The sequence below is a fragment of the Netta rufina genome, assembly GCF_964035555.1.
Source record: "Netta rufina genome assembly, chromosome: 1".
In the NCBI taxonomy this organism is placed as follows: Eukaryota; Metazoa; Chordata; class Aves; order Anseriformes; family Anatidae; genus Netta; species Netta rufina.
The window spans coordinates 205,815,938-205,843,168 of NC_140123.1; the positions used below are offsets into that span (position 1 = coordinate 205,815,938).

The 27,231-nt window shown below is 64.2% G+C and overlaps 1 protein-coding gene across 1 annotated transcript; it reads right to left on the reverse strand.

The window, feature by feature from the left end:
• SND1 (staphylococcal nuclease and tudor domain containing 1) lies at window positions 1–27,231 on the reverse strand (the record flags this gene model as incomplete). The annotated part of the gene is made up of 17 exons (XM_084306454.1): window positions 27,087–27,231; window positions 24,635–24,784; window positions 23,505–23,625; window positions 20,875–20,953; window positions 18,140–18,300; window positions 17,764–17,855; window positions 16,520–16,678; window positions 16,044–16,150; window positions 15,734–15,824; window positions 9,772–9,885; window positions 9,223–9,342; window positions 9,007–9,076; window positions 7,978–8,128; window positions 4,702–4,876; window positions 3,465–3,679; window positions 3,262–3,365; window positions 1–125 (listed from the first exon to the last, which is right to left on the reverse strand). The coding sequence occupies exons 1-17, from the start codon at window positions 27,159–27,161 to the stop codon at window positions 1–3; spliced, it is 2,109 nt and encodes a 702-aa protein (XP_084162580.1). The 5' UTR covers window positions 27,162–27,231.

Genomic DNA, 27,231 nt, shown 5'->3' on the forward strand with positions numbered 1-27,231 from the left:
TTAACCCGAATTTTCGATGATGCTGCAAAACCCGGACGCTTCCTCGCAGCGCTGGCACTCGGCGGACTGCGCCGAGCGCCCCTTCGGAGACCGGTGTGGGGGAGCCTCCTCCTCCCACCACATCCCTGCTCCCGGGGACTTTTACGCCTGTGCACACCCCGTGTGAGCTGCTGAAGCTCAGCACGGTGCTGAGCCACGCACCGAGCCGGCAGCCAGGCAGGGATGCATTTTAATTCACCCGCAACCCCGCTCCGCAGAAGTCAGCAGTAAGACAAAGCCCTATTTAAGCACAACGTGCCGAAACTGCGTGTGACGGGGGAAAAGAATAGAAGCAAGGGAAAAGTAGGCCAGCAGAGCCCGGGCCAGGCGGGAGGCAAAAAGCTTTTAAGGATGGAGCTGGGGTCCCCTCCGCGTGGCCCAGGAGAGGGGACCCCACAAGCCACCACCACCGGGGTACGGGCACCCCATCTCGGAGCAGCCACGGGCACCGCCTGCCCCATTTCTCCACAGCGTGCCAAATCTCTGCTCTTTCATCTCATCCATCCCAGATTTCACAGGCCAGCACTTGGGCAGCTCTGGCCGGGTTTAATTCCAGCACCCAGAGGCTGCTGTGAGGCTGGGTCCGTGCTCAGAGCCTGCAGCAGAGGGGAAGGGGTGGGAGCTGCTCACCGGAGAGCTTCCTCCCCCGTGCTCTTCCTCCTCGTTCCCTTTCCCAGCACCTTGCACAGAAGGGGGGGACACAAAGCTGTGCACCACGGGACAGTGCAGGCAGGAACACCCCAGTGCTCCTCTGTACCCACACGCAGCCTCTGTGCCAGGAACATGATTTGGGAGCCAGGAGCTGACCGCGTGGCACAGGGGGAGCAGGGTCCTTGGTGCACCCCCAGCCCTCAGTCCCCTCCCCATTGCACCAGCTTTAAAATAGGTCAGCGCCGGGACCCACTCCCCTCCAGCACACGGCGTGCTGCTGGGCTGCTTCTTGGGGGCAAAATGAAAGAGAAATAGCAAAATTGAGCCTGAGCTGGCTGAGCAGGTCAGGGCCGGGGGCAGGCAGAGCCTCCCCAAGGCAGGACACGGCCACGCTTCTGCTGCCCCCCGGGGAGGCAGAGGCTCGCAGCGAGCAGCCCGTGCAGAGGGGCTGTGGGCATTAGCAGGGCCCCTGCTCGCAGGAGGCTTCGTTCTGAACAGGTTGGGAGAACAGAGATCTTCAGAGGCTGGCACTGGTGGCAGGGGCTAAAGCTTTGAGCACTGTGCAGCCGGAGAGGTGTGGGGAGGGATGGGCGAACAGCAAAACACCGCGGTGCAGGGGCACCGAGCTCTCCACGCCAGCCACCATCCCCTCGGTGGGGCTGGGGATGTTTTTGCCATCCTTCAGGCTGGAGGCTGAAGAGCTGAGATAAGGCAGCAGGCACGTGCACTGAGCTGTAAAGACGACACTGGCTCTGAGGCAGCGCCCCCGAGCGCACTCACGTGCAGCAATGCCCTACAGCGTGCGTCCCAGTACCCCCAGTAGGGCTGGGGGTGATGCTGGGAACTCACAGGGCACCACAGGGCACGGCACTGCTGGCAGGGACAGCTCTGAGGGCCACCCGGCTGGAGCAGAGAGTCCCAAAGCCATCCTCTGCTGGAAAAAAAAAAAAAAAGTGTTTTTTTGCAGAGGCAGGTCGGTCGCGTACCTAAAATCACAGGCTCAAGTTTCCCGAGGCACAAGGGTGCTGTTGCTAGGCAGGACGTTAATTGCACAGTTCAGCAACGTGGCAGAATTGCACGGCTCCTCTCTAATTTAGTGCAATTTAACCATCAATAGAGGATTCAGAGCAGCTTCCTGATGAGATCAAAAGGTCAAAGCTTCATCCTCCCATCACGGATTCCGTGCTCGCCCGCCAGACTGAGAGGCATTTGCCACCACCACAGCGCTCCATCAGCCCCGGCCACCCCGAGAAGCCGGGGTGAGGCGTGCAGGGTGGCCGGGTCCGAGGCTCGTGCACTGCAAGCCCTGCAGTCCCCAGGGCTCGCCAAGTGCTGCAGCACCAGCTCCTCGTGCCCACAGAGCACGAGGCGCAGCCCCAGCGGGGTCACCAGCCTCGAAGCAAGCTGGCAGCTGCCGGGATCCTCCTCGGAGCATCGGTGTCAGAGCACCAGGCGCTTCTGCTGGGTCAGAAGAGTGACAACACTTAAACCTACGGCGCTGGGGAAGCATTTTAGCACAGCCCAATCTTCGGGGCGTATTACTTACACGGCATCAATGAGACCGAGCACTTAAGTGGTGCCGCGATTCGCACAACATATGGTGTGGAGACAACTTCTTCCTCCCGGCGATGCGCCCCGGGGCCGTGCGCTCTGCTTTGCCTGGGGCAGGGAGCCCGGCCCCCAGGAGCCCATCTCCCCCAGGAGCCCGTCTCCCCCAGCCAGCACCAGCCACGGGCCCGGGGGCTGGCCGGGTGCCTGTAAACCTCAGGCAATCCCCAGCGCTCTGCTGCTTTTCTTTCTGCTTCTTTTCTTGTCGCTCGGCTTTTGCTCTGTAAGCCGCGAGCAATTTACCGGGACGCCAGAGGCACTAATCCCCAGGGGAAGCCAGCTGTGCCAGCTCGCTCAAATGAACCCACCTCGGATCAGGACCCGTGCCCGGCCCCGGCACAGCCCCGAGAGCCAGGCTCTCCTCGGGCCAGGGTGAAAAACCTGCCTGAGGTGAAGCAGCCTGACCTCGTGCAGAGCTCCAGCCTGCTCCCTGCTGCAGGGTGGCGAAGCAGGTGCAGAGAGGTTAGGACAAGGTGCCCGAGACAGAACAGCAGGAAGAAAGGAGAACAGCACGGCCAGGGCTGCCAGAACACCTGCACACTGCTCAGGGAGGCTCTGCCCAAAACAGAGAGCAGCGCCCACTGCGGTGATCGCCCCCATCCACGGCACCCCGAGCGGCCGGGAGCCGGATCCTGGCAAGCCGAAGCCGCAGACCACGTGCCAGACAATCGCCTTCCAGCAGCGGGAAGGCAGGGGGGAAGGGAGAGAAGAACTGCTGAGAGAGATGCAAGCTAACCATTTTTACACTAGAAGGAGCATGCTACCCGGAGGGCAAAAAACAGGTTGCGAGAACATGCTGACTTCATGCGTCTTCGCCCTGGAAGCTATTGCAGCCCCTATTAAATATTGATCGGGGAACTCCAGTGCCCCCACTTTCTGCTCCCGCCTCTCCTCAGATGCACCTCTCCTCTGCCAATATTTAGAATACATTAGGGCCATATGCCCGAGCACTTAGCATTTTACGCTGCACTGCTCCGCCGGCGAAGCCGCGCTCGCCGCGCGCCCCATCCATGCCCGCCATCAGTTCTGTTACACGATACATGGATGAGTTACTGTGATCCTTGTAGCTGTAATTTAGCGGAGATGAGACACTGATGAGTTCGTGGTTTTGTTTCTCATTAATCTTTTATGCTCGTTGAGTGCGGTGCGCTCTTCCTAGTACAAACCCGGCTCGACAAACAGGGAAACAAGACGGTGTCTCCAGGCGGACCCCGCGGCCACAGGAGGCCATCCCTCGCCGCCGGGCAGGGCGCACGGTGGCTGTGGCAGCCTCGGATTCATCTCCAGGAGCAGTGACCCCAGCCAAGTGCCACTCGAAGGCTTTAAGCTGTGGAGGATGGGGGACGTCCTCTCCACACCTCCTGTGGGTGACGGTGTCGGGCTGGAGGTCCCAGGGAGCGCGGTGGAGCCGGGGACCCGCTGGTTCCTCCAAGGCTCGTGCTGAGCCGCCCTCCTCGGTTAGTGGAAGGAGGGAGGCACCAAGAGCAGACCAAAGAGATGGGAGAAGCCAGGAGATGGGCATTAAAAAAGGAAACGAGGGATGGAAAGCCCTGCTCGAGCTCGGGGCAGCCTGGATGCCCCTGGGATGGAAACCAGGAGGGCGCTTGGTGGTGCCAGGCAGAGGGGACATCCAACAGCACCAGCCCAGCCTCGCTGCTGCTGCCCTTTGAGCATCCAGGAGGGGAAGTCTCAGGTGCACCACGGCCTGGGAACATCCCAATGGGGCTCCTGTGCCCCAGCCCAGTGCTGGAGGGGCCGCTTGGTGCCCCCCACCAGGGTCACACTGCCTGCCAAGCCACACGCAGCCCCTGCAGGAGGGCTGGCTGCAGCACCTGTAAATCGTGACCGAGCAGCTGCAGCACATGGAGCCACATCCTGGACAGCCTGACCTGACCGAGGAGTGCAGTGCTGCAGTACAAAGCTCTTTTCTGGGAGTAAACCAGCTAAAAACAGGCGTGATGTGACCACTCCTGAACAGCTTGCCTCCGAATCTTAAAAGGGGTTATAAATCCAGCTCCAACAGAGCCCGAACCAGTAGCTGGAGGGGTGCGGGCTTCCCCTGACCCCCAGATCCATCTCCTGCCTGTCCAGGGCCACGTGGACGTCAGCAGCTCCGGCTGTGCTGGAGGCGGCCGGCAGCAAGCTGGGCAGCTCGCTCTTACAAAGCACTTCCAGCCTCACATAAATATCTTGGCAATCAGCAAGTGACAGCGAAAGGAGCAGAGAGAAAGTACCGCAGTTCAATGGGGTTTGAGTAAAATATTACTCTTTCTAAAATCTGCTGGAGCGTGGGAGAGACTGAGCGATAAAGGAGGGGGTGCGGGGACTCGGCGGTGCCCGCGGGGATGAGGGACCGACCCTGGCAGCTGCCCTGGTGCCCCACAGAGGGGGCTCTGCCCTCACCCAGGCTCCACTTTCCATCAGGAGGTGGCAGAGGTCACGGCACCGAGCCGCAGAAGCCAGGTTGGACAAGAGATTGCGGGCACAGGGAAACCTCATCAGGACTCCACCAGCAGCACCTCGGGGAGCCGCCTGGTTGCGGTCCAGGTCGCTGCCCCAGCGCCGACCTCCTTGCTCTCTGCAGAGGGACAGGGCCACGTGCGCTGTGCACAGCATCCCGCCCCCGGCAGCTTCCATCCCTCTGCTCTTCTCACCTTGAACGGCGAGGAAAGGGGACTGCCTGCTCAGTGAAGCAGCGAGCCAGCCCCGGTGCCAGCTCTGGGCTAGGAGCCCGGCCAGCGCCCGCGGCGGGGGCTTCCCACGGATGCTGCGCGCAGCAGAGATGCTCTCGGCAGGAGGGGGGTGCTGAGCAAGCACCCAGCTGCAGCCCCCTCTTGCAAGGTGCCCCAAATTCATCTCTGACAGCCTAATGCCAGGCAGAGGAAGGGGAAAGCATATGGCCAGTGGCACGGGTGGGTGCTGCTGGGCACCAGTCCCCAGGGAACAGTGGGAGCTGGGATGCTAGGGGGGCAGTGCATGCACCGTGCCCACCATGCGCTCACCAGGACAGGCAGGAAAGGTGCCTGCCTCTCTCAGACAAGGAGATGCTGAGACCCCCAAGCAGGTTAGGCCTGATGGTATCGGGGCTCTGCCATCACACACAGGCTCCCCCTTCCTCTAATGCTGCTAATCCCTGGCTGTGAGTCCTCCTGTCAGCAGGGACCGCGTGGTGCGTAAAAGCTCTGGGGATGCGTGGGGCCGTCTCAGCCAAAAGTTCCCTGCTCCATCAGCAGCCCAAGGAAAAAAAAAAAAAACCAGCCCCAAATCCATCTGTTTTTTTTTTGCCTCTGAAGCCATTTCCAGCTTCCCTACGCTTCCAGCTCCTCGCTGCTTTGTGGGAGTGACGGTTCCCCTCAGCCTGCCTGGTGCGGTGACGGCCGCCAAGACGCACGTCGAGCTCGCGGTTAGCAGCCACTGTGCCAGGAAAGCTCCGAGCAGGCACGAGCTCCAGCAGCCCTGGAGGCACGGCTGGGGGGCCAGCAGAGTGTGCAACCCCCCCCCAGCTCCCACCGCAGCCTCCTCTGCCTCCAGGGCCTGGCAGGGGCAGCATGGCCCCGGCCCCCCTCGTGTCCTGCACCCCTCCAGGGTAGCGGCCCCGTTCAGGCCCCCAAACACCACCCCCAAGGGCTGCTTCCCTGCGCCTTTTTCCTCCTCAAGCCAGGGTCCGTGTCTGATTCCCCCTCTCTGAGAGTTTTACCAATTAAGATATCAATTTAGATAAATTGTGGGATCGGAGCAGATTTGTGGTGCTGTTGCACCAATTGAGCAAATGCGGCTTGCTAGAACACAGAGCTGCTAACAAGGTTCTGTAATTTAGCTGTCCAAGGGAATGAACTTCTGATTAAAAAAGCTCAGCTGAAATCAAGCTCCCCTGGAGCACCGTGGACGGGAGCTGCCCAAGGGAGCCCGAGGGAGTCCCAGCCCTGGGGCCAGACGTGCGCTCAGCGTCGCCAGCACCGGGCTCTGCCCCAGCTGCCTGGACAGAGCCATCACCAGGACAGACAGACAGACCACAAAACCTTCTGATGGGCTGAGCAGTGCTGGAAACCGGGGTGATTGGTATCAGCTGCAGTGATGGGAGAGGTTTCACCACACCCCAAGGCGCCCTGCTCGCCCCAGAGGTGCCCAAAGCACACCCAAAGCGCACCCAAAGCGCACCCCATGCTCCAAGCCCCACGTTTGGGGCTCAGCCCCGAAGCCAGGTCCTGCCTCAAGCTCCGACCCGACAAATCCCTAAGCTCGTGAAGGGGAAGGATCGCTGTGAACACCCAGCCTTTGATGCTGCCCATAAGCACGTGCTCCCCCAAACGGCACCCCAGCCGTGGCAAGGAGCTGCCCCGTGTCTCGGTCCAGACCCTGGCATCGTCCCCGTGCTGCCGCAGCACCAGCACCACACCTGCAGCCCCAGCACCTGGGCAGCGGTGGGAGATGCATCTTCATCTGAATACATTACGTTCCTCGACAGAGAGGAGCAATAGAGATATTAAATGCTATCAGCTCCCGCGCTCCGGATTCATTTCGCGCTGGGTGATGAAGGCGGAAGATGAAAGGCTGTAGGGTTTTATTACATTGAATTTTCAGTTTGTCATTTCCCATCCACTCGATCAGGTGCCTAGGGACCAATTTGCATTCCGTGCGATGGAGACGGATCTCCCCAGCGGAGCAGCACTAGCTACTCGCTGCCTACTACGGGGTGCACGTACCCGGACCCAGGGCAGGGACGAGGTTGTGAGGAGCCCAGGCGAGCCGCAACGGGGCCGCATGCACCTGCCCAAAGACAGTGCCAGCAGCTCTGCCGTGAGCTGCCAGACCCATGCACCACGCTGGGAACTCGTGCAGTCCTTGCAAAACAACCTGAAATCAGTCCAAAACATGCGTGTTTTCACACTCCTTCTTTACAAGGGCAGTTGGGATGGGGTCTGTGACACCAGAAATGCCCCATGCCCTGCCCATGTGGAGCTGTGCCGTGTGCCAGCCCCCAAAGCACGGTGCACGAGCCCAGCACCTGCTCAGCGGAGGTGGAGAGGGGCGAACAGACCCCAGTAAGGGCTGGGCTTGGTTGGCCGGGGCTGTTCTGGTTTGCTGTTTAAATTCTAAAGGGAAATCTGGCAGGGGAGGGAGGCAAACATTTCACCGATGGCATTCACAGGTAATTAAGCAGAGCCGGAGATGAAAATGCAGGAGGACCCGAAGAAGGATGAGAAGGAAAAAGAAAGAAATGAGGTTTAACGCGACCACCCACGAGCCAGCGTGGCAGAAGGCGCTCCCTGCAGGGCACAGCAGCAGCCTCGGGCAGCCCAGCACAGCGTGGGGGGCACGGTGACATGAGGGACCCAATGCTCTCCTGGGGGGGCTGCCCAAGGAAGGGGGGCAGGCAAAGATGCGCTGCGAGGATGCTCTCTGGGCACCTCTGCCAAAAACCTTCAGAGGAACGGGCCCAGGAGCTGCAGTGCCACGGCTCAGCCCCCGTTGGGACGCGCTCTGGAGCCACCAGCACAGGATGGGGACGTGCAGGGACACCACGCAGGCAGCGGGCACTGCGCGCCCTGGGGTTACGCCGGCACTGCCGCGCTCACAGCACCACACAATCACACACGGTGTGGGGGTTTGGCTGCAGGATGCCAGCACCTGCAATCTCAGGATGCTATTTAATGATGCAGCTGCTTCCAAACGCCCCACCGCTTCCACCAGACGAGCGTCTCAAAGCAGAAGCCAGCAGCGGGCGAGTGGATTCGGGGTGGCGTGGCACCGGCAGCGGGCTGGTGGCCCAGCCCCAACCACTGCTCAGGCCGCTGCTGCAGAGATGCAGCAGGCAGAAAGAGGCCAAATACTGGGCAGAAAGGGTCGGGAGTTCCCCAGAGCCCACGTTCTGGGCATCCCTGGGGTACGCCTGTCCAACACGGTGGGGCCGGTGATGAGCCCGGCAGGCACGGAGAACGCGACTGCCCGTGCCGTGGGGACACCACTCCCAAAGGAGCAACGCTTCCAGGAGCAGAGCGGGCAGCGAGGAGCCTTTCTGCAGTCTCCTTGGAGACCGTGACCACTGCAAATGATCCGTGCTCCCCCCGCAGCACGGCTGCTCCGGGGCAGCCCCCCCGCTGGCACCGGTGCCCGGCCCCGCGCCCTCCCCGCCGCGCAGCGCGCCGCATCTCCGGTCCACCCAGCTCTGACGCCAAAGGAACAGCAGGAGGAACGGGCTAATCTGGGAAGTTATTCATAATTCAGTGTGTACAAAACAAGGCAGCAGCCGAGGTAGGCAGGAATTTCCAAATTATGGTTCCCACAGCAACCCGAGCTCGGTCCCCGCAGCCGTGCGCGGCTCCACGCGCTCGGGGGCTCCCGGCGCCGCTGCGGCCACGCAAAATGCCACGTTGTGTGCGAGCCGGTGCTGCGTGGGGAGAAACAGCCCTGGAAAAGGCAAGCTTTCACGCAATCCTGCACGAAGGCTGGCTTTCTGCTCCCAGCTGGAAACCCCTCCTCTCGCTCGCGGGCTTGGAGCAGCCCTCGCCATCTCGGGAGGCGCGGGATGACGGGGACGGTTCCGCTGCAGGCAAGGCAGGCACCTGGTGGGCAGCTCAGCAGCTCGTGAGCGCATCCACCGCTGGAGGATGGGGGTAAAAAAAAAAAAAAAAAAAAAGCAGCCAGCAGGTAAATCCCTGCCCCACGGGGCTCTTGGAGCGGTTCAGAGCCAGCGCCACCAGGCAGCACCTGGCTCCTGTCCCTGCACGACGGGTGCCAGCCCCGCCAGCGGGTGCCCCCGTCCCCTCTGCCGACCTTTCTGGAGGGAGACAGCGGAGATGGAACCAACGCCCTGGCTCCTGTCCCGGCACACGGGCGTGATGCACGGCACCGGGAGCGCGGTTATGCAGAGGCTCAGCGTGCGGCCGCAGCATACAAATGGCAGGGGTTATTTGGGGCACTTACACTCACGGTCCTGTCGTTCACTCGCAGGACGCGGAAACCCAGCGCAGAGCAGACCGAGGCACGCACAAACAACGCAGCATTTCCGGATTTCGGCTTTTCTCCTGACACTTTGGGGCCAGGCTGCACGGGGACCCCAGCCCTGCCACTTGTCATGGGATGCCAGCAGCTCTCGTTTTCCCCACGCAAGCACTAACACGGCCCTGTGCAGAGCTCCCTCCAACACTGTGGGGCCGCAGACAGTGGCTGAGCACTCACCGAAGGGCAGGGAGGACAAGGAAAACCAAAGAGGGATTTGTGCGCCACACAACACCTCCAGCAGCCCGCAGGCTCCTGCTTTGCCCCCTGGCAATGGGCAAGCAGCAGGGAAGCAGGACAGGGACGGTCACTGTGATGGGAAAGCCCAATTCCCATCTCCTGCAACCCTCAAGAGAGAGGACAGCGCTGAGCAGGAGCTCACAGGGACGGGAATCCACCCGGGGACGGTCATAGACACCGGTGACACTGCCACAGACGCCCCCTCCCACCCCAACGCCACCTCCCCACGGTCACCTGAGTGCTGTCGCCCTCCAGCCGGGGGGGTCGGATGCTGGACAGATGAATGGTTTTGTGGTCCCCAGAGTTCAGCTTCACCACGATGGCGTCGGCGTTCAGCACCTGCATCACCTGGGGAGGGAGAGAGCGCAGCGGTGAGCGGCGTCCCTGCGGGCACCACGACCCCAAACAGCACCACGACCCCAAACAGCACCACGACCCCAAACAGCACCAGCACAGGGCACGTTCCCAACCCACCCCAGCTCCAGGGGCTGCCATCCAGCACGGAAGGAGCAGCTCTGAGCCTTGCTTGGGTAGCCAAGGCTCACCAAGACAAGAGCAGCTCACCAGTGCGTCCACCATCCTGCTCTCCAAGCCCAGCACCACTCAGAACCCCACGGTATTCCCCAGTGATGCCACAGCACACAGGCACACTGATCTATCACAGACAATTATCGAGGTGATGCCCACTTCTCTCTCAAGTGATGGGATGCTTGCTTTACGTACGGGCAAAGGGGCCCCCTGCACGCATGGTGCCAGCAGCTGGAGCAGCCAGGGCATGACTGGGTTAGCTGAGGAGCAGGGGAAGGAGCGACGAGGGAATGGAGGAGCCCTGCAGACTCCTCACAGCCTCGTGGATTAGATATATTTTTCACACGACAAGTTTCTCTTGCTGCAAGCGTTGCTCCCAACAAGGTTTCCAATTTTCCAGAGCCGTGCCGGGCATCGTTCACCTCCGTGGTGCCCGCAGTGGCACGGCACAGGGGAGGAACAGCAGCCCCCAACACACAGCATCCATCCGATGGCACGGTGCCACCGTGAGCCCCGAGAGCAGGGGACAACGTGGGGTGCGTCCTGCAGGGGGGGGATCAGGTCCCACAGGGAGCAAACCCCACAGAAAGCTCGGGTGCGCGCATCAGACCTGGGACCAGAGAGCAGCGAGCGCAGGCAGAGACCTCGCGGCTCAGCTGGTGGCTCTGCACGCACTCAGGGAGCAAATTAATTAGAGCAACTGGTGGCAGAGGCAGGCAGGGCCGTGCAAGTAGACAGAGGGGGCAGGAGGCTCCCAGCTTGTTGTTGTGATCATTTTGGTTTTCGTGAACCATTGCTCCCCAGCCTGGACCAGGAGCATCGCCAAGAGCAGGATGAGACATCAGGGCTCTCCCACCGCCACCATCACCCCAGCAGGACCCATACAAACTCTCCCTGACCTCGTGCTGGTACCCGTGAGGCTCACCCGTGCCCCGTGTGCCCGTCCCAGACACCCCAAACCCGCAGCCAGAGCCGGCAGGGAGCTCAGCAGGGACCGGCCCTTCCCCGCCTGCAGCGCTTTTTGCCCCAGCAGGCACATCAGTCCCTCCCCATGCGCTTAGTCAAAGGGATAACAGGATTACAGGAATTAGAATTAAAACAGACACTAAGGATTTCCAGGGCTCCTCGGCACAGCAAAGCCCTCGGGGGGACATCCCTGCCCCCAGCCTCCGCCTCTCCGGGGAGGCAGATCCGGAGGTTTTGCAGGCAGAGCAGAGCCCACGGCCGTCTGCAGGCTAAAGGGAGCGATCACAGCTCGTGCTTCGGGGCATTCAGGGGTCGGGCAGGGGTCCCAGCCTCCCCGCATGGGTTACACGGGGCTGGGGAAGAGCCCCCCGGTGGGGGCTGCAGGAGCGGGGGCTCCCTGTAAGGGCAGGAGGAGCTGGGTGACCCCACAGGGGTGCTCCCCAAGCCCCTCTACGCCGTGGCATCCCCTCCCCGTGGGCACCAGCACGCAGAGCAAGGGCAGGCCTTTCCCCCCCCTCACCCTACAGGGCAAAGCCCCCGCTCCTGCAGCCCCCGCCGGGCCGGGGAGACTGGCAGCAAAACCCCAAGGCTCAGCACAGCTCAGGCACGGGGCCATTTTTCTTGCTCACAATTTCTCAGCTTGCTGCGGACAGCTTCCTTTATCCAATATTTATAGTGGCTTCACCTGCCTCAGAAAGGCACTTTGATAAACGGATTGAAAGGGATTTTTTTTTTTTTTTTAAAATCTCTGCAGCTGCTGCTCGAGGAGCCTGCCTGCCGCGGTGCCGCTCCCCCCCCCCCCTCTCCCCAACCCAGCCTTCCCCCAATTTGCAGCCCCCCCCAGGGGGGCCAGGGGCACCTCTCCGAGCCCGGGCATCCTCCTCCTCTCACCCCTCCACCTGTGCCCGAAGGTGAAGGCAGCAGGCAGTGACAATTTCTCACATGAGAAGTTTCCCTGGCTGCAAGCGCTGCTCCCAACAAGGTTTCCAATTTTCCAAGCCAGAGCCTTGCAACACCCTGGGCAGGGACCGGCACCGACCCGGCTGCTGGGGGGGCGAGGAGGGGCCCGGAAGGGGTGGCTGCACAGGGCACCCCTTGGGGACCCCCGGGACGGGCAGAGGCCGGCCTCCTCCTGGCCTCCAAAGCGCTGCTGCCTCCTCCTTGCACCGTTTTGCCCTGGCTGCGTGCTGGGGAACAGAGACCCCATTCAGAGCTCTCCCAGCTGCCGTGGGGCCACGCAGCAGCAGCCTGGCAGGTCCCCAGGGCTCCCCTCCCCGCGCTAACGAGGGCAGCTCGTTATGGCAGCGCTCCTGGGAGGGGGCTCGGGGACAGGCCACGGGGTAGGGACTGTCCCCAGGGTGGTCCCCGGGCGCTGCTCCATGCCCTGGCAGTGACCTCGTGAGATGGGGACTGATTTTTTGGGGAGCAAGAGCCCTGCGTGCACAGCACCGTCCCCCTACCCCGGTTCCCCAAATGGGGAAGCGCTCTTGGAGAGGTTTTGGCTTGCTTCTGCAGTCAACTCCAGCAGGAAAGCAGCTCCCCAGACTTGCTTTGGCAGATTCCGCCGAGATTTGAGATGATTTGGCCACGATAAAGGGGCTAAGCGTTTCGGAAAGGGAAGAAAAATAAAATAAAAATAAAAACCACAAGGCTGGGAGCTCATCCACGAACGCCTTCTCCGTTTTTCTCCATTTTGCAGAAAGGCTGGAGCCGATCCACAGCGCAAGGCAGGGCAGGACGCACGCAGCCAGCCTGCCTGGGGCCCCCCCCGAGGGATGCCCGGGGTCACCGCGTGCAGCCCCCACCCGGGTGCACGGGGGGACACGCGGCTCCAGCAGCGCCGTGACAGCTCCCCGGGCACCCAGGGCCCCAGGCGAGCGCTGCTGTCATCCCTCTCCTCTTCCTCAGCATCCCCAGCCCCTCCTCGCTCGGGGGGAGCTGATCCTGCCCCAGGGGGTGGGGAGGGGGCAGAGTCCTCCCCGAGCCCTCGCAGCCCCGGGAGCCGCAGAGAAAGAGCGAAAACCGAGCTGCAAACAGCTTTTGGCACGGCCTCGCTGCGAGCGTGATGCGTTCAGCTCCAAGCAACGCTGTCCCAAATTCTTGGGTGCTCTAAGACAAGCTGACGTAGGAAATTCTGAAGAGAGCCTCCTGTCTCTTCAGATTTTTATCCCACCTCTTTTCTTCTTGCCACTCGCCCCGCCGTTTATCGGCGGCGAGTCCGCAGCTGGAGCCGAGATTTCAGCCCTGCCCGAACCAAGCCCCCTGCTCAGAGCACCCCCCTCGCTCCGCACTGCAGCAGGACCCCAAAATCAGCCACAGCCACGTTGTGCCCACCGCTCAGCACCACGGGGGCAGGTTGGGACCTTCCCCTTGTGCCCACTGCCCCCAGGATTGGGCACGTCCCTTCTGCCACCCCGGCTCGGCCAAGCCAAAGCGACTCATCCACCGCCTCTGCGGTACGAGGCTGCACCCCACAGAGCCCCCCCCGGGGAATATGAGGATTGAGGGGTGTTTATGGCCCCTTCCACGCAGCCCCCCGGGCGCTAGGAGGATTGATGGGTGTTTATGGCCCCTTGGGTGCGGCACCGGGCGCGCGCCCAAGCCGCGTTTAAGCTCCTGCGCTCCCGAGCGCGGGCATTTGTCCTGATTTTCCCTGTCACTTGCAATTCTCGGGGAGGGAAAAGGACCAAAAATTGACACTGCAAAAACGACATCGCCCAGGGGGGCTCTGGCTGACTGCTCCCTAAATGCTGATTTGCGCATTCCTGCATAAGCAGCAGTTTTTAAGCACAGGCAGAGACTTTCTGCTGCCTCTCCCCGGGAGGCAGGGGGCACGACGCGGTGTCCGGGGCTCCTCCTGCGGAGCGAGCGCAGCCCGACTGCACCAGAGCCGTGCTCCTGGGGAGGAATTCATCCCTCCCCCTGGGGCTGTATAAAGCTGGGGGGGTGAGTGGGGGGCACAAGGGGCTGTGCCCAGGACTGGAGGCAATCCTGGGTGCTCTGCTCCCAGCGACTGGACACCCCCTGTGCTTGCCCATCCAAGCCCAGGGAGAGGGCTCGGACCCCCAGGGGGGATGCGCTGCCCCCTCTACCCCACCCCCAGCAATGGGGGGCACCCCCACACCTCCAGCATCATCTTCTCCGCTTCGCCCCACAGCAGTGCCCAGGGGGCTCGGGACCAGAGCCCTGCCCGCTGCAGCTCCCCGGCAGCGCCCCAGCCCGCACGCGAGCCGCTCGACAAAAATGACGGGCGTCTTGGAAATGCCAGGAGCATCCATCCGCCCCCCCTTGCCTCCGCAAGCTGCTGAGCAAAGCATGACTAATGCCCCCCGCGTCTGGTCCTGGCGCGGGCTTGCGTCTGCAGCCTCTGCCAGCGCAGGATGAGCGCTGCGGAGCCGCCAGCGCCGACACACGGCGCTCCCCTGCCCTGCACGGGGCGCTCACCGTCACCGTGCCACCTGGGGCAGGGTCCCCCCACCCTGTGGGGCTTCTCCTCCCTGCCAGGGGCTCACCTCCGTGTTTGGGGAGGGGTCTCGCAGGCCAGGCTCCGGCTGCGCCCCCGAGGAGCCCCCCCCCGGGGTTGGTGCTCAGGACACTTTGATGCACTGCTCAGAAGGGAAGAGCACAGCCAAGCCTTCGCTTGGCTTGCGTGAGCAAGCGCCTCCCTGCCCTCGCCCTGCAGGACAGGAGCTGTCACACGGGGACCAGCGACAGCGCCGTGCCTTTGGTGGAGGAGATGAGATGATGAAGCTGCTGGATAACACCCTCGAGACAGGACCAGGGGCAGGAGCTCCTCACCCCACCCTGCCCGGCACCGCCACCGCTCCCTGAGCCAGCGGCGCCCAACACCGTGGCCAGGCACAGCCCCGCACCCTGCATCATCCCCTAATTCCTCCTAATTCTCCCCCAAAACAAGGGGAAGCAGCGGCTGGGCAGGACACGGGGACACCCTGCTCTCCAGGGGGGGAACACGGAGCTGGTGCCCAGGAGGTGGCTGCGAGGGGGGGCCGTGGCCCAGCACCGCCCGGCGCAGGGGCTCAGCGCGCTTCCCAAAAAACCCAACTGCGCATTTCCCAGGGCTCCCAGCCCAGCTGCAGCCTGGTGCTGCTGGGCGAGCCGGCAGCACCACCTAGCGGGGCTCAGCACCCGGCTCAGCACCCGCTCAGCTCGGGGCTCCCTGCTGCAGCACCCCCGACGCGATGCTCCTCCGGTGGGATGCGCGCCCGGGGCAGGCACAGTGCCCGGATGGCCCCGCTGCGCTGCCAACAGCGACCAAACCTCACCAGGGAAGGGGTGAGCACGGCTTCAGGATGGTGTGCCCACACCAGGGATAAAGGGAAGGGGCACGGAGCCACCGTGATGGGAAGGGGAAGCTCTGCTGAGCCCTGTCCCCTGCAGCCAGGGCGTCCCTGTGGTACCCAAGGGTGCCCAGCAGCCTGTCCCCAGCCCGCAGCCCCCTCCCCTCTGCCCTGTTCCACTTCTCCCCACCCCAAGCACAGTGCAGGGACCATGGGCTGCACGGATGCCATCAAGCCCTGGCTCCAACCCACGGAGGGCAGCCCAAGCCCAGGGGGCACCCAGGTGGTCCATGGAGGGGAATTGAAGCCGCAGGCGTAGCCGGGGCAGAGCCCAGCTTTGGGGTTTTTCCGACCACACGCACGTTCCCAGCACCCGTCCCTGCCCTGCTCCGCCAGGCACTCACCTTGGCCACAAACTGCTTGTCCTTCTGGTCCAGGTTGGCCGTGGGGGCCACGTAGTCCCTCCAGATCCTCAGCTTGCGCTCCTTGGCGAACCTGGCGGGGTGGGGGAGACACCCGGTGACACCCGGGCAGGGGTCCCCAGGCACAAAGCTGCCACCTTTATTCTATTCCAAAGGGCATCAGCAAGTGGCCGAGGGCTGCTCCAAGCCACAGCCTGCCCGTGCCACGGCTCAGTGACACCAGGGACACCCGATGGACGTGGATGGGGATGGGGCCAGCACCCCGTGCACCCGCTGGCAGCCCCGGGCTCACCTTTCGGCGGCGCGCAGCTTGTCGGCCCCGCGGGTGTAGACGGCGATGGACCAGTCCACGCAGCGGGCGAAGCCCTCCTTCAGCAGCAGCTCGGTGATGTTGCCGTTCTGCAGACGGGGAGGGGGGTGCACGCTCACACACGGGGCCCCACAGCATCGGGATTTATCCTGCCCTGCCCCGGTGCCGAGTCCTGCGCAGCCCCTTCGCCGTCACGGGTCCCCAGTGCCCACAAACGGTGCAAGGCCTGGCCACGGCACCCCGAGGGCTATCAGAGGACCCCAAAAGACCACAGGGCTCTGCTCAAACGGTCCCGTGCCCTCCTACATCCCCTGGCAGAGAGCACAGCTCCCAGCCCTGCAGGGCTGCTCCGAGCCCCATGGAGGCGGCAGGACCTCGCAGCGAGCTCCAGCAGGGGATGAAGAGCAGCCCCGCAGCCCCCAGCGCCCCCCGTCCCGCCCCTCACCGCCCCCACTTGCCGGGTGCAGGATGGTGCCCAGGATGTTCTGGTTGTGGCAGCTCTCCAGCACGATCTGCACGTCCCTCTGCAGCAGCCGCGACTCCGTGAAAAACTTCGCCTCGGCCGCAAACGGCTCGGGGACCTCCGGGGCGTCCGCCTCCCGCTTGAACGTGGGGCACTGCGGCACAGGGACACGGTCAGGGCACGGGCAGGCTCCCACAGCACGAGCTGGGCCCCAAAAAACTCGGCAAGGGGGAGAGCATCACCCACAGAGATGGGATCACGGCACTGCGGGGCACCATGGCACGGAGCCGTGCCGCGAGACCGCGCACGGAGCTTGGCCGGCCCCAAAAACCCCATGCCCCGGAGTCAGGAGGCTCTAAAGGGGTCTGATGTCTGCTCCAGCCCATCCTCCCTGCCTGCTCAGGAAATTGGGCTTAAAATGGGTGCTCACAGAGGGCTGACGGGGCAGGAGCTGGCAGAGCTGCCAGGGACGGACGGGTCCCGGCAGCAGCGGGACCGTGGGGAGGACACAGCAGCTCCACGGGCACCCCACGGGGCCTCTCCCCGTGCTGGCTCCCCAGGAAAAGTGGAGAGGAGCCACGAGCACAAGACTCAGCACAAGGCTGGGCTCAGCATCCCAGAAGTGGAGGAGGAAAACCCCAAGTGCCTCGAGGAGATGTGACCGGGGATGTGTGCACAGCGAAGCTCCGCGGCCGCTCCGTGCTGACGCAGCCCTTTACCCGCCCCAGCAAACATTGCCAGGAGCAAACCAGGGCACGGAAACAAACTCCCAGCACAGTCCTGCTGAGGATGGCAAGGAAAACGGCAAGGTTCAAACGGAAAGGGGAAAAAATAAATTAAAAAAAAATAAATCACTGGTGCTGCAGCAAAGGGCGCGCCCAGAGCGCACGGAGCAGCAGCCCCCAGCACCGGGGGGCACAGGGATGTCCCCAGCTGCCCCCAAAGCCCCCCACCACGCAGTCACACAGGGTCTGAGCCCTCCTGGTGGGACAGGGCCTTTTCTCCCCCAGCTGCCTGGGACCCTCCCAGGGCATCCCCCACCACGGAGCTGGTCCCTGCTGACCCCAAGTGTCCCCATCCCGCAGTGACGGCCCCACAACGGTGCGCGCACCCCAGGGGCTGTGCCAAGCACGGTGCCAAGGGACACCCGATGGCCAGGGGAGCAGAGGGTGTGGGTGAGGCCCCTCGGAGGCCAGATCCAGTGCCAAGAGCACCGAGGTGACAGCAGCCAAACCTCACCTTGATCCCCGAGAGCATGACGGTGACCAGGTAGTAGTCCGGGAGCAGGAGGGCTCTCACCACGCTGCCATCCCGGACGTGCTCTATGATGGCTGCAGGATGAGAGCAGAGGTTGGTGCTGGCCACGGAGGGGCTCAGGAGGAGCTGCAGAGCCAGGGCTGCCCCCCTCCCTCCCCATGGCCATGCGCTGCTGCATGGCCGTGCTCTTAAAAAGCCAAGAAGAGCATCACAGCAGCGTGCAGTGCCATGTGTGTAGCTTTGGGGACAGGCTGGTCCCAAAAGCCACTTACAGGCCAGCCACAAAACCCCAGAGCAGGCAGGGAGACGCAGCCCCAGCCACCACCACGTCCCCGTGTCCCCACGGCCACCAGCTCACCGTTGACCGGCTTCTGGTGCATGGAGTCCACGAAGTGCCGGGGGTTCTCAATGGTGTACTTGAGGTCCCGGATGGTGTGGGAGCCCGTGCCCTCGCTCCACATCCCCTTCTTGGCACTCTTTGCCTGCTCCTCCAGCTCCGCCAGCCTGCTCTGCTCAGGGCTGCAAGGAGGGGGGGACAGAAACCAGGTCAGGGCAGCGCCACGGCGCTCAGCGGGCACGGGGACAAGCAGGCAGGATGCTGGCAGGTCCTGCACGTTTTATCCCTGGGGACATCCATCTCTCAGGTGCTTTTCTGGATGCTTTAGCACTCTGAGCACTCAGGTCTAGGAAGGGCACAGCCCGGGTGAGCAATGGTTTATGCTGCTGCCAGCAGCGCTCCGTAAATCGAAGCCTCTCCAGCACCCAGGTGGCTGAATACAGCCCAGCTTTAACAGGGCAGCGAAGGCGTGAGCTGCACGGCCCCTCTCCAGGCTGATTTTGTGCACCGTGATGGGAAGGTGACCACGGGGAGGTCGGGGCACAGGTCCTGACCCTGCGGGTCCTGACCCTGCGGCAGGGCAGCAGCAGCCCCGGCCACCAGCACCAGGTTTGGGAGCGAGGGCCGTGGAGCTGAGGCTGTGCCAGGGGCTCACCAGGAGCACAGACAGCCCGGGGCGAGCAGCAGGAGGCTTCCAAAGCCAGGAGGCAGCAGCAGGCATCTCTCCACGCCGAGGGAACTGAGTCCCTGATGAAGGAGAGCGCTGCCAAGTGCCATCACACTTGGTTAAACACACCCCGGGATATTTTGGGTTCATCATTCTTCGGCTCGGCTGAGGGCAAAGCTGCAACCTGAGGAGTCCCGAGCTCTGTGCAGAAGTTGAGCAGCCCCACGGACCAGGAGCCCCCAGGTAAATGAGCCTGGCTTTAAATACCTGCATCCCACGGGGGCACAGCAGCTCCCCGGCACCCCCGGGGCTCAGCCAGCACCTCCAGCAGCCTCCTCTGCCTGCACCTGGTAAGCTGAGGACGGACGGAGGCTCCTTGTGCACCCGTTAATTAACACATCCTTTGAATTAGGAGAGCAGCAACAAGCCCCAGGCAGGGTTTAATTGCAGGAAGCTGGGTCCTGTGGGGACGGAGGCACACCAGCAGATCCACACAGACCAGGGCAGCCACACGTCTTGCACCCCAGCCTTGCAGCAGGCAGCTGCTGGAACAGTGGGGACAAAGCCCGGCGAGCCCAAGGCCACCAGAAGGTCCCCATGGCCAAGGTCCCCTGGCACGAGCACCACAACCCTGAGCACAGCACGACAGCACCCAGCCTGCGCCGTGATCTCTTCCCATGCCATCGCTGCCCCAGCTCCTCGGGGGTGTCCCCGTGCCACTGCCTGCCCTGGGGTGGGCAGCGAGCACCTCCTGCCTCAGGGGGTTTGGGCTAGGGTAGCTGCGGGGCCATGGCACTGAAGGGTCTTGTCCCTGGGGGATGAAAGGAGCAGCCCGGGGTCCAAAGAGCTGTGCTGCCCCCAACCTGTGGTGCCGTTTGCTTCCCAGGGTCCCCCCGTGTGCCATGCACAGACCCAAAGCCACAAACAAGGCACAGCACCACGGGGCACCTCCTGGGCACAGGGCAGGGGCCACGCTGAAGGTTGGTGCCTGCATCTGTGGTGGAGGAGCTGAGGTCCTGCCTGGTCTGCGCCCCGGTGCCAGGCACGCAGGGGAGCCCCAGCCCTGACGTCCCTGTGGTGTCCCTGCACGGTGACAGCTTCCTCCGGCTGTCACAGCACCACGGCCACATGCTGCAGGTGACCCAAAGCAGGAACACCAGCGGGGAGCCAGCCCCATGCTCACCTTCATCACCATCACCTTCACCACGGGTGCCAGAGGTGGGAGCCCGCAGCAGCGGAGCAGGAGCTGGCTCCAGCGATCCTCGTGCATCCCATGCACATGGCTGTGCCTTGCAAGACCCCTGCGAGGGGGCTGCTTGGCTGCACTCGCTCTCCCACCAGCATGGGGCACGTCCCTGATGTCCTGCACAGCCCCGTGCCACCTCCCGGGGCCAGGCTCACCACGTGGGTCACAGCAGAGCCCTTGGTGCACCCAGCACGGGGGGACGCAGGGTGCCCATGGCTCACCCCGACCATGCTACAGCTGAGCCTTAATTCCTGGGGGTCACGCAGACCCTACAAGCCCAGGCAGGGGTCACGAAGGCGTTAGGGGGTGGCTGGGCACAGGGACAGGGACTGTGTCCCCGGACAGACAGGGAGTAGGACTCGACAGCGCTCGGGGCTCCTGCAGCGGGGAGCCCGGGCACAAAGCACCCCGTCCCTGCCCTTGGCAGCGCACGCTGTTTACTCCGTGTACCTGTTTACAGGCTGTGCGACTGAAAACACTGCATGGAAAGCACCCAAGTGTGCCAGGAACAGTTTTAGGAAGCGACACGGGCGAGCTTCCAGCCCAGCAGGCACAGGATGGAAATAGCGTCCCGCCGGTATTTATAGCGCCGGCGCAGCAACCGCTCACGGCCCTATAACGGCCCCCGCGGGGCTGCCGGCACGGTGGGCACGGCCAGGCTTCTCCCAGCATCAAGCTGGGACCCCTCTGGGACCACCAATTCCCAGCAGGACCGGGATAAAGCCACGGCTCCGAGGCTCAGCCCCGTGCACCCAGCACGGGCGCCCTGCTGCCGGGAACCAACGGCGGAGCCCCGCGGCGCGCAGCCGCTTCCCGGGGCTGGAGGCACGGCCACGTACGTACTTGTTGGCTCGGATCCCTTCCCGGCGGGAGGCCAGTCCTTCTGCCACCAGGGACTCGGCGATGTTCTCTCCGCTCGTGTCTGTGGGAAGAGGAGAGGGGTCAGTGGTGGTACGTGGCGGGCGCACGGCACCGTGCGGAGCCCGGCACCGGGGTGATTTCGCTGAGCGGGGAGGGAAAAGGGGGGCCAGGCCATGAGGCAGGCTCTGAGCATGGTTTGGGCTCTGTGACAGGCAGCACAGGCTGCCATCGGGGTCTGGAGGCACCCAACCCCACGGTATTTGGGTGGGCTGTGAGACCACCCCCAGCACCACACGGGGAGGGAGCCCCCAGTGCCTCCGTGTGAGCTCACGGAGATCAGAGCCTTGAGGGCAGACCCCAGCCCACCCGCACACCCTAATAACCACGCCACCCCGCAGCACAACCCGTGGCTGCCTTGCACCAAGTGCCCTGCAGCAGCTCCTCCGTGCCCCAAAACCCACGCACGGCGCAGAGCTCCCCTGGGACAGCACCTCCCGGGGGCAGGGGGCCCCTAACTGGTGCCCAGCCCCGCATCCAGGCAGGTTTGGAGACCCCCAGGAGGAGACCCGGCCAGGAGCTGGACCCGATGATCCTCGGGGGTCCCTTCCAACGTGGGATGTTCAATCCTGTGACCCCCCCAGCTCCCCTGCACACCTTTCCTGGGCACAGGGGGCTGCAGCTTTGCTCCCCCCCACCCCAAGCCTACACAGACAGCAGCCCCAACCCCCTCACATCGGGGATTACCCCCCTGCACTTCACCCAGCACTTCCACCTTCCCCCAGCCTTTGGGGAAAGCTCCGTGTGCCCACAAATGACCCCAGGGAGATGCGCTCTGGGACCCCCAGCAGTGTCCCACCTCGACGCCCCCCGTCCCAGGGCACAGCGACCCCCCCCCAGCACCGCTGCCGAGGCATCTGCTGCAGCACTTCCATATTAATTGCATTTAAACCTTGACAAACTCCATCAGGAAACATTTTATGCTTCATTTCTCACCGCAGCGGCGTGACAGGCTGGGATTTAACAATGAGGACGACACCTACACGGGAGGCTCAGCATTTAAAAAAAAAAATCCTTCAAGTGGCAGACAACGAGGCTGCAGGTGACTGAAACAAGAGCGCTTCGACTGATCGCGGTGTCACCCGACAACAACCAGGAGTTATTTGTTGCAGGGAACACGACCACATCCAGCCTTTGGTGCTGAGCCGGGTGTCCCACACAGAGGGGCTGGCTGCACACACCTCCCCGATGGGAAGCAGAAGCTCTCCGAAGGATGCTCGCCCTGCACGCACATCTCCAGGGGGCTCCTGGTGCCCTCCAGCTTCAGGCAGCCCTCAGCAGGCTCAGGAACAACTCAATATTGACCCAGGTACCTGTGCTTTGGGCTCACCTGGCAGCGTTTGGGCACCGGGGACGCCCTCCCCAAATGCGCCTCCTTCGCACCGCCCCGGTGCTGGTGTCTCCCCACGCTGCGAGGAGCCAGGGCTGGAGCCTGCCTGCACCCCGAGCACCTCGGAGAGCCTCCTGCCCTGTCCTGGGGCACTCGAGCACCCACCCGGCAGCCCCACGGCACACAGCGAGGGATGAGCTGCGCCCCGGGAGCCACCCCACGTGGAGCAACTCGTCCCCGCTTCCTGGGAGCTGAGGGTTCAACCAGGAGCCGACCCAGCAGCGTACAGGGCAGCAGAATGCCAGCACCCCCCTGTCCCCAAGCCGCCTTCTCCCTGCCCCTCTCACCAGAGAGGATCAGAGCCCAGAGCCGAATGGGGCCCAAAAACTCCTCCACAAGCTCGGGCTGGGACTCGGCACTGCAGCGAGTGCTCAAACCAGAGGCTCGGAGGCAACAGGCCAACGACAAGATCCCTGCAAGCATCTGGAGGTGGCTGGCCCTATTACGGGTCCCCCTGCCCCACTGAGGGACCCAGGACACGGTGTTCCCTCTGGGGTGGCACAGCAGCACCATCGCGAGCTCTTCCCACTCCTGCTCCCCACTTTGTGTTTTCCTTCTCCACCCCTCAGTGCTCAGGTCCCGGCGCTGCCCACCAGGACGTGCAGCTTGCCCAGCCCAGCCCCAGGGGAATCAAACCAGAGGTGAAGCCCACCCACGCTAGCAGGGGGTCAAACACCCAAAAAAAAGGTTATTTGACCCAAATTGCTTATAGCCTGAGCCGGGGAAAGCTCTGCCTGCAGGTACTGCGCATGGCTCGGGGTTGGTGGCTGGGCTCCAGGCACTCTGCTGCCTGCTCGGGGATGCAGGGAAGCGGGCAGGTAGGTGGGCTCCTTCCAGGTGACTGCTGCCAGCCAGAAGCGAGCGTGAGATTTATAATAACAAGAGATTTATAATGACAAAATGCTCAGCAGATGGAAGTCCCTGGGGATTCGCCCAGTGCCACGACCCAGGCGTGCCCGCAGCGGCACCACCAGAGAGGGGGGAACCCCCCACAGCTCCACAGGCAGCTGGAACGGCCTCTGGGCATCAACCCCCTGCTGAAAATTGGGTGACAAAAAACTGCCACCGACCACCTCATCCCACTCACCACCTCATCCCACCCACCCTCCTCGGACAGCACCCCAGCCGCGAGCCCTGCGCGCCCCCGCGCCCCCCCGGCGCTCACCTTTGCCCAGGTACACCATGCCGTACTCGCGGCCCTGCGGGGTCTTGTACTCCACGGTGAAGCACACCTCCTTCCCGATCAGCTTCTTCCGCAGGAACTCCCGGGCTGGGAACCCCCAGGGCTGGAAGGAAAGGAAGGAGAGCAGCGGGCATCAGCTCCCCCGTGGGGTGTCCGGGGCTGGCACACGGTGCCGAGCCCATGGAGAGGGTGCGGAGCTGGTACAGCTCATCTGTGGCTGTGCCCAGCATGTCCCTGTGTCCCCATCCCTCTGTCCCTGTCCCTCCATCCCCATCTCTCCATCCCCATCCCTTCATCCTTCCTGCACCGGAGGCACGAGTGCGACTCACGGCAGCGCCAGGGCGAGCTCAGCCCCACTCCACCGCAGCAGCGGGTGGGTGGAGAAAGTGGTCCGGAGGAGAGAACATGACGTGCTAATAAACAATTAGCAAAACTGACAGGCGTAATTTTTTAAAAGAGTGACATTTAACGGCTGAAGCAGTGTTTAGAAGACAAACTCCCCAGGGAGAGCAATTAGCTGAGCGCTCTGCGCCACCCCCGGGGCTGGGAGGATGGGTGGCCCCAGGCTCAGCTCTCTGCTACCCAACCCTGCTTCTTCCATGCTCTGCGCCAAGCCAGCGGCACGGGCAGCCCCTGCTGCACCCCAAAATGCAGCATCACCCCCACGTCCTGTCCCCACGCCTTCAGAGGAGCTGCCAGTGCCAGCACTGCCTGCGACCAGGTCCCCTGAGTCCCCGCTCAGCCCCAGCCGGAGCTCACCGAGCCCCACGCCAGGCTGAAGCCTGATCCCGATCCCCGCTCTGATTAACGCTCCTCCACCCACAGCTAATGAGGTGCCTGCTCCAGAGACGCAGAGGATGCAGGGCCCTCGTGCAGACCCCTTCTCTTGGAGCCCTGAGGCTGAAGATCAGTGAGGAAGATTTCCACAGGGTGTAACGCGAAGCTCTTCACACCGTATCCACCCAAAGCGCGCCGGGAGGAGAGATCTGAGCAAAACCCATGGGTCTCCGGGGTGTGAATTCACCCCCAGCAGCTCCCCCTGATCCAGCTCCTCCCCGACCACGAGCGAGAGACCCCAGCACCACATCCCCACGTCCCCAGGGGGCACCCACCTCGTCCGGGGTGTCCTTGGCGTCCGGCTGCCCGGCGGCGGCGCGGCGCGCGAGGCTGCCGGCACGGATGTTGCTGAGGTTGATCTGCCGCTCGGGAGGGGGCCCGCCACGGGGCTGCCCACGGACGATGATGGCACAACCCGAGAGCACCTGCGGGGAGGCACAGGGTGAGCGGGGACCCCCACGAGATGCCCGGACCCCCAGCCACGCACCCAGCCGAGCCCACACCATTGCGCACGGCAGCTACAAGAACGCGTCCTGGGCACGCTGAACATCCCAGCCCCTCCTCAACACCCAGCACCACCACTCCTGGGGCAGTTTCAGCTTGGCAGGTAATGGGAAGGACGCAGGAGATGGGATTTTTAGTCCCAACCCTGGTCATGTCCCCCTGGGGGGCTGTTTCTGGCCAGAGCTCGGAGCCAGGAGCACCATGCGCGCTCGCTGTGCTCCCATCCTGTCCCATCCGTCCCTCCAGGCTCCAGCAGCCACTCGGAAGCATTGGGGAGGGTGCAGGGGCAGCAGGGCACGGCTCTGCCTCCTCCAGGGTGCTGGGCACAGCAGAGGCACCCATAGGATGTGCTAGGGCACCCTCCGTGGCACCAGACCTGCCCAGCTGCTGGAGGTGGCAACCCACATCTCTTGGTCGCACCCTGGCCCCAGCAGGGCCCCCCCAGCCGGGTTTGGAGACCCCCCAGCCCCTGTTCCCGGTGCCAGGTCCCAGCCCCGTCCTCATGCAGCTCCCTGGGGTCCAAGCACCATGGGGGAGCCCCCCCAGAGCCGCCCCCTCCCCAGACCGAGCAGCCCCAGCTCCCTCAGCCTCTCCTCGCAGCAAGGGGGCTCCAGGTCCTGCAGCACCCCGGGGGCCCTGCGCTGGGCTCCCCCCAGCCTGCCCAGTCCCCTCTCATACTGGGGGGCACACACAGGGCCCAGTTCCCCGTGCGCTGCTTTGCCCAGCACAGCCCAGGACGTTCACCTCTCACACGGCAACGGCTCGGGGACCCCCACCGGGACCCCCAGCACCAACCCCTCGTGCACACCACGAGCTGCTGGACCCCGTGCTGCCGACCACCACCCCCCGGGGCTGTTCAGCCACCCTCTGACCCCCCTCACTGCCCAGCCCCATGCAGGCACAACCCTCCCAGGTGGCCACCCTCAGCCCCAAGCCGTGATTTTTGGAAGAGCTCCTGGGACCCTCTCCAAAACCCAGCCCCAAGCCGCACCTGGCCCCGTGACGGTCACCAGCACCATCCTGCCCAGCAAAAATAAATTAAAAAACCAAGGTTTTCCAACAGATTTGTCCGCACGTGGCCACGAGCTGCCCGTTCACCGGTGGTGGCCCCGCTCCGTGCCAACCCGGGCACGTGCCAGGGATCCCCGTGCTCCCGGTTTCAGCCCGCGGGCAGCCCCGGGGTTGGGTTTCAGCAGGCGCTGGCTCCCTGCCCGCCTGCAGCCCTCGTCCGGCTGCTCCAGGGCTCGGAGGTTTCGTCGGGGTAATTAACCCTGAGCTTTAATTTATAGGGTGCGGGGAAGGAGCCGGGTGCTGTAACCGTTCGGTCCCGTTACCATCACCCCGGGGTTTGGGGAGGGGACGGGTTTTTGGCCACCCGGTGCACCCCCGGCACCTTCATGGGGCAGGAGGGGCTCGGAAATTCTGCGGAAACGGGGAAATGGTGAGAAAGGGATGGGCACCACGGGACGGGGAGCAGCGGTGGCAACGGGGACGGGGCCACCCCGTGTCCCGGTGCCCACGTGTGGCGCCCGTCCCGGCCCCGCTGCCCCCACGTGCGCACGTCCTATGGGTGGCATGAGGCCAGGAGGAACCGGGCGCTTTTTGGGGGGGTCCCCGGTGCCCCCCAGGAACCGGGCGGTGCCACCGGGACCCGGCAGCGCCCCCCGAGCAGCCGCACCCCCGGGGCAGCCCCCGGCCCCTGCCCCCAGCCCACGTTCCCCGGTTTCCCCCGGGCTCTGCACGGAGCTCCCCGGCCCGGTGCGACCCCTGCCCAGCCTCGGTGGAGGGGGGGGGGGCTCCGGGGCTGTCCCAGCACCGTCCCCGGGCCGATTTCCAACCCCCCCCCGGCGGGTTTCGGTTCCGGGCCACGCCGCACCGGGGAGGGGGGCGACCGTGGCCCGGCTCCGGGACTGGGCAGCGTCCCCGAGCCCCGTCCGGTACAACCGGGGGGCGAGCGCCGCGACCCCACAGCCCACCCCCTAACCCCAAAACCGGGGGTCACGGCGGGGGATGGGGCAGCACGGAGCGGCCCCCCCGGTGCCGGTACCCCCGGGAGCAGGTCCCGGTAAGGGGGGGGGAACCGGGACCAAGCCCCAACCCCTCCCTAGTCCCGGTTCACAACCGGAGAGCACCGGAGGGGGATGAACCGGGGGGGCCCGGGAAGCACCGGGGGGACACCGGGGGGGCCCGGTGCCGGTCCCAGTGCCGGTTCCCGGCCCTTACCATCTTGACGATGCCGCGCTGCACGGCGAGGGGGGGCGCGGGGCCGCCCTGCCCGGGGGCCGCCCCGGAGGCCATGGCGGGGGGCGCGGCGGCGGCGGCGGCGGCGGCGGGAGCGCGGCGGAGGGAGCGCGGAAGGGAGCCGCGG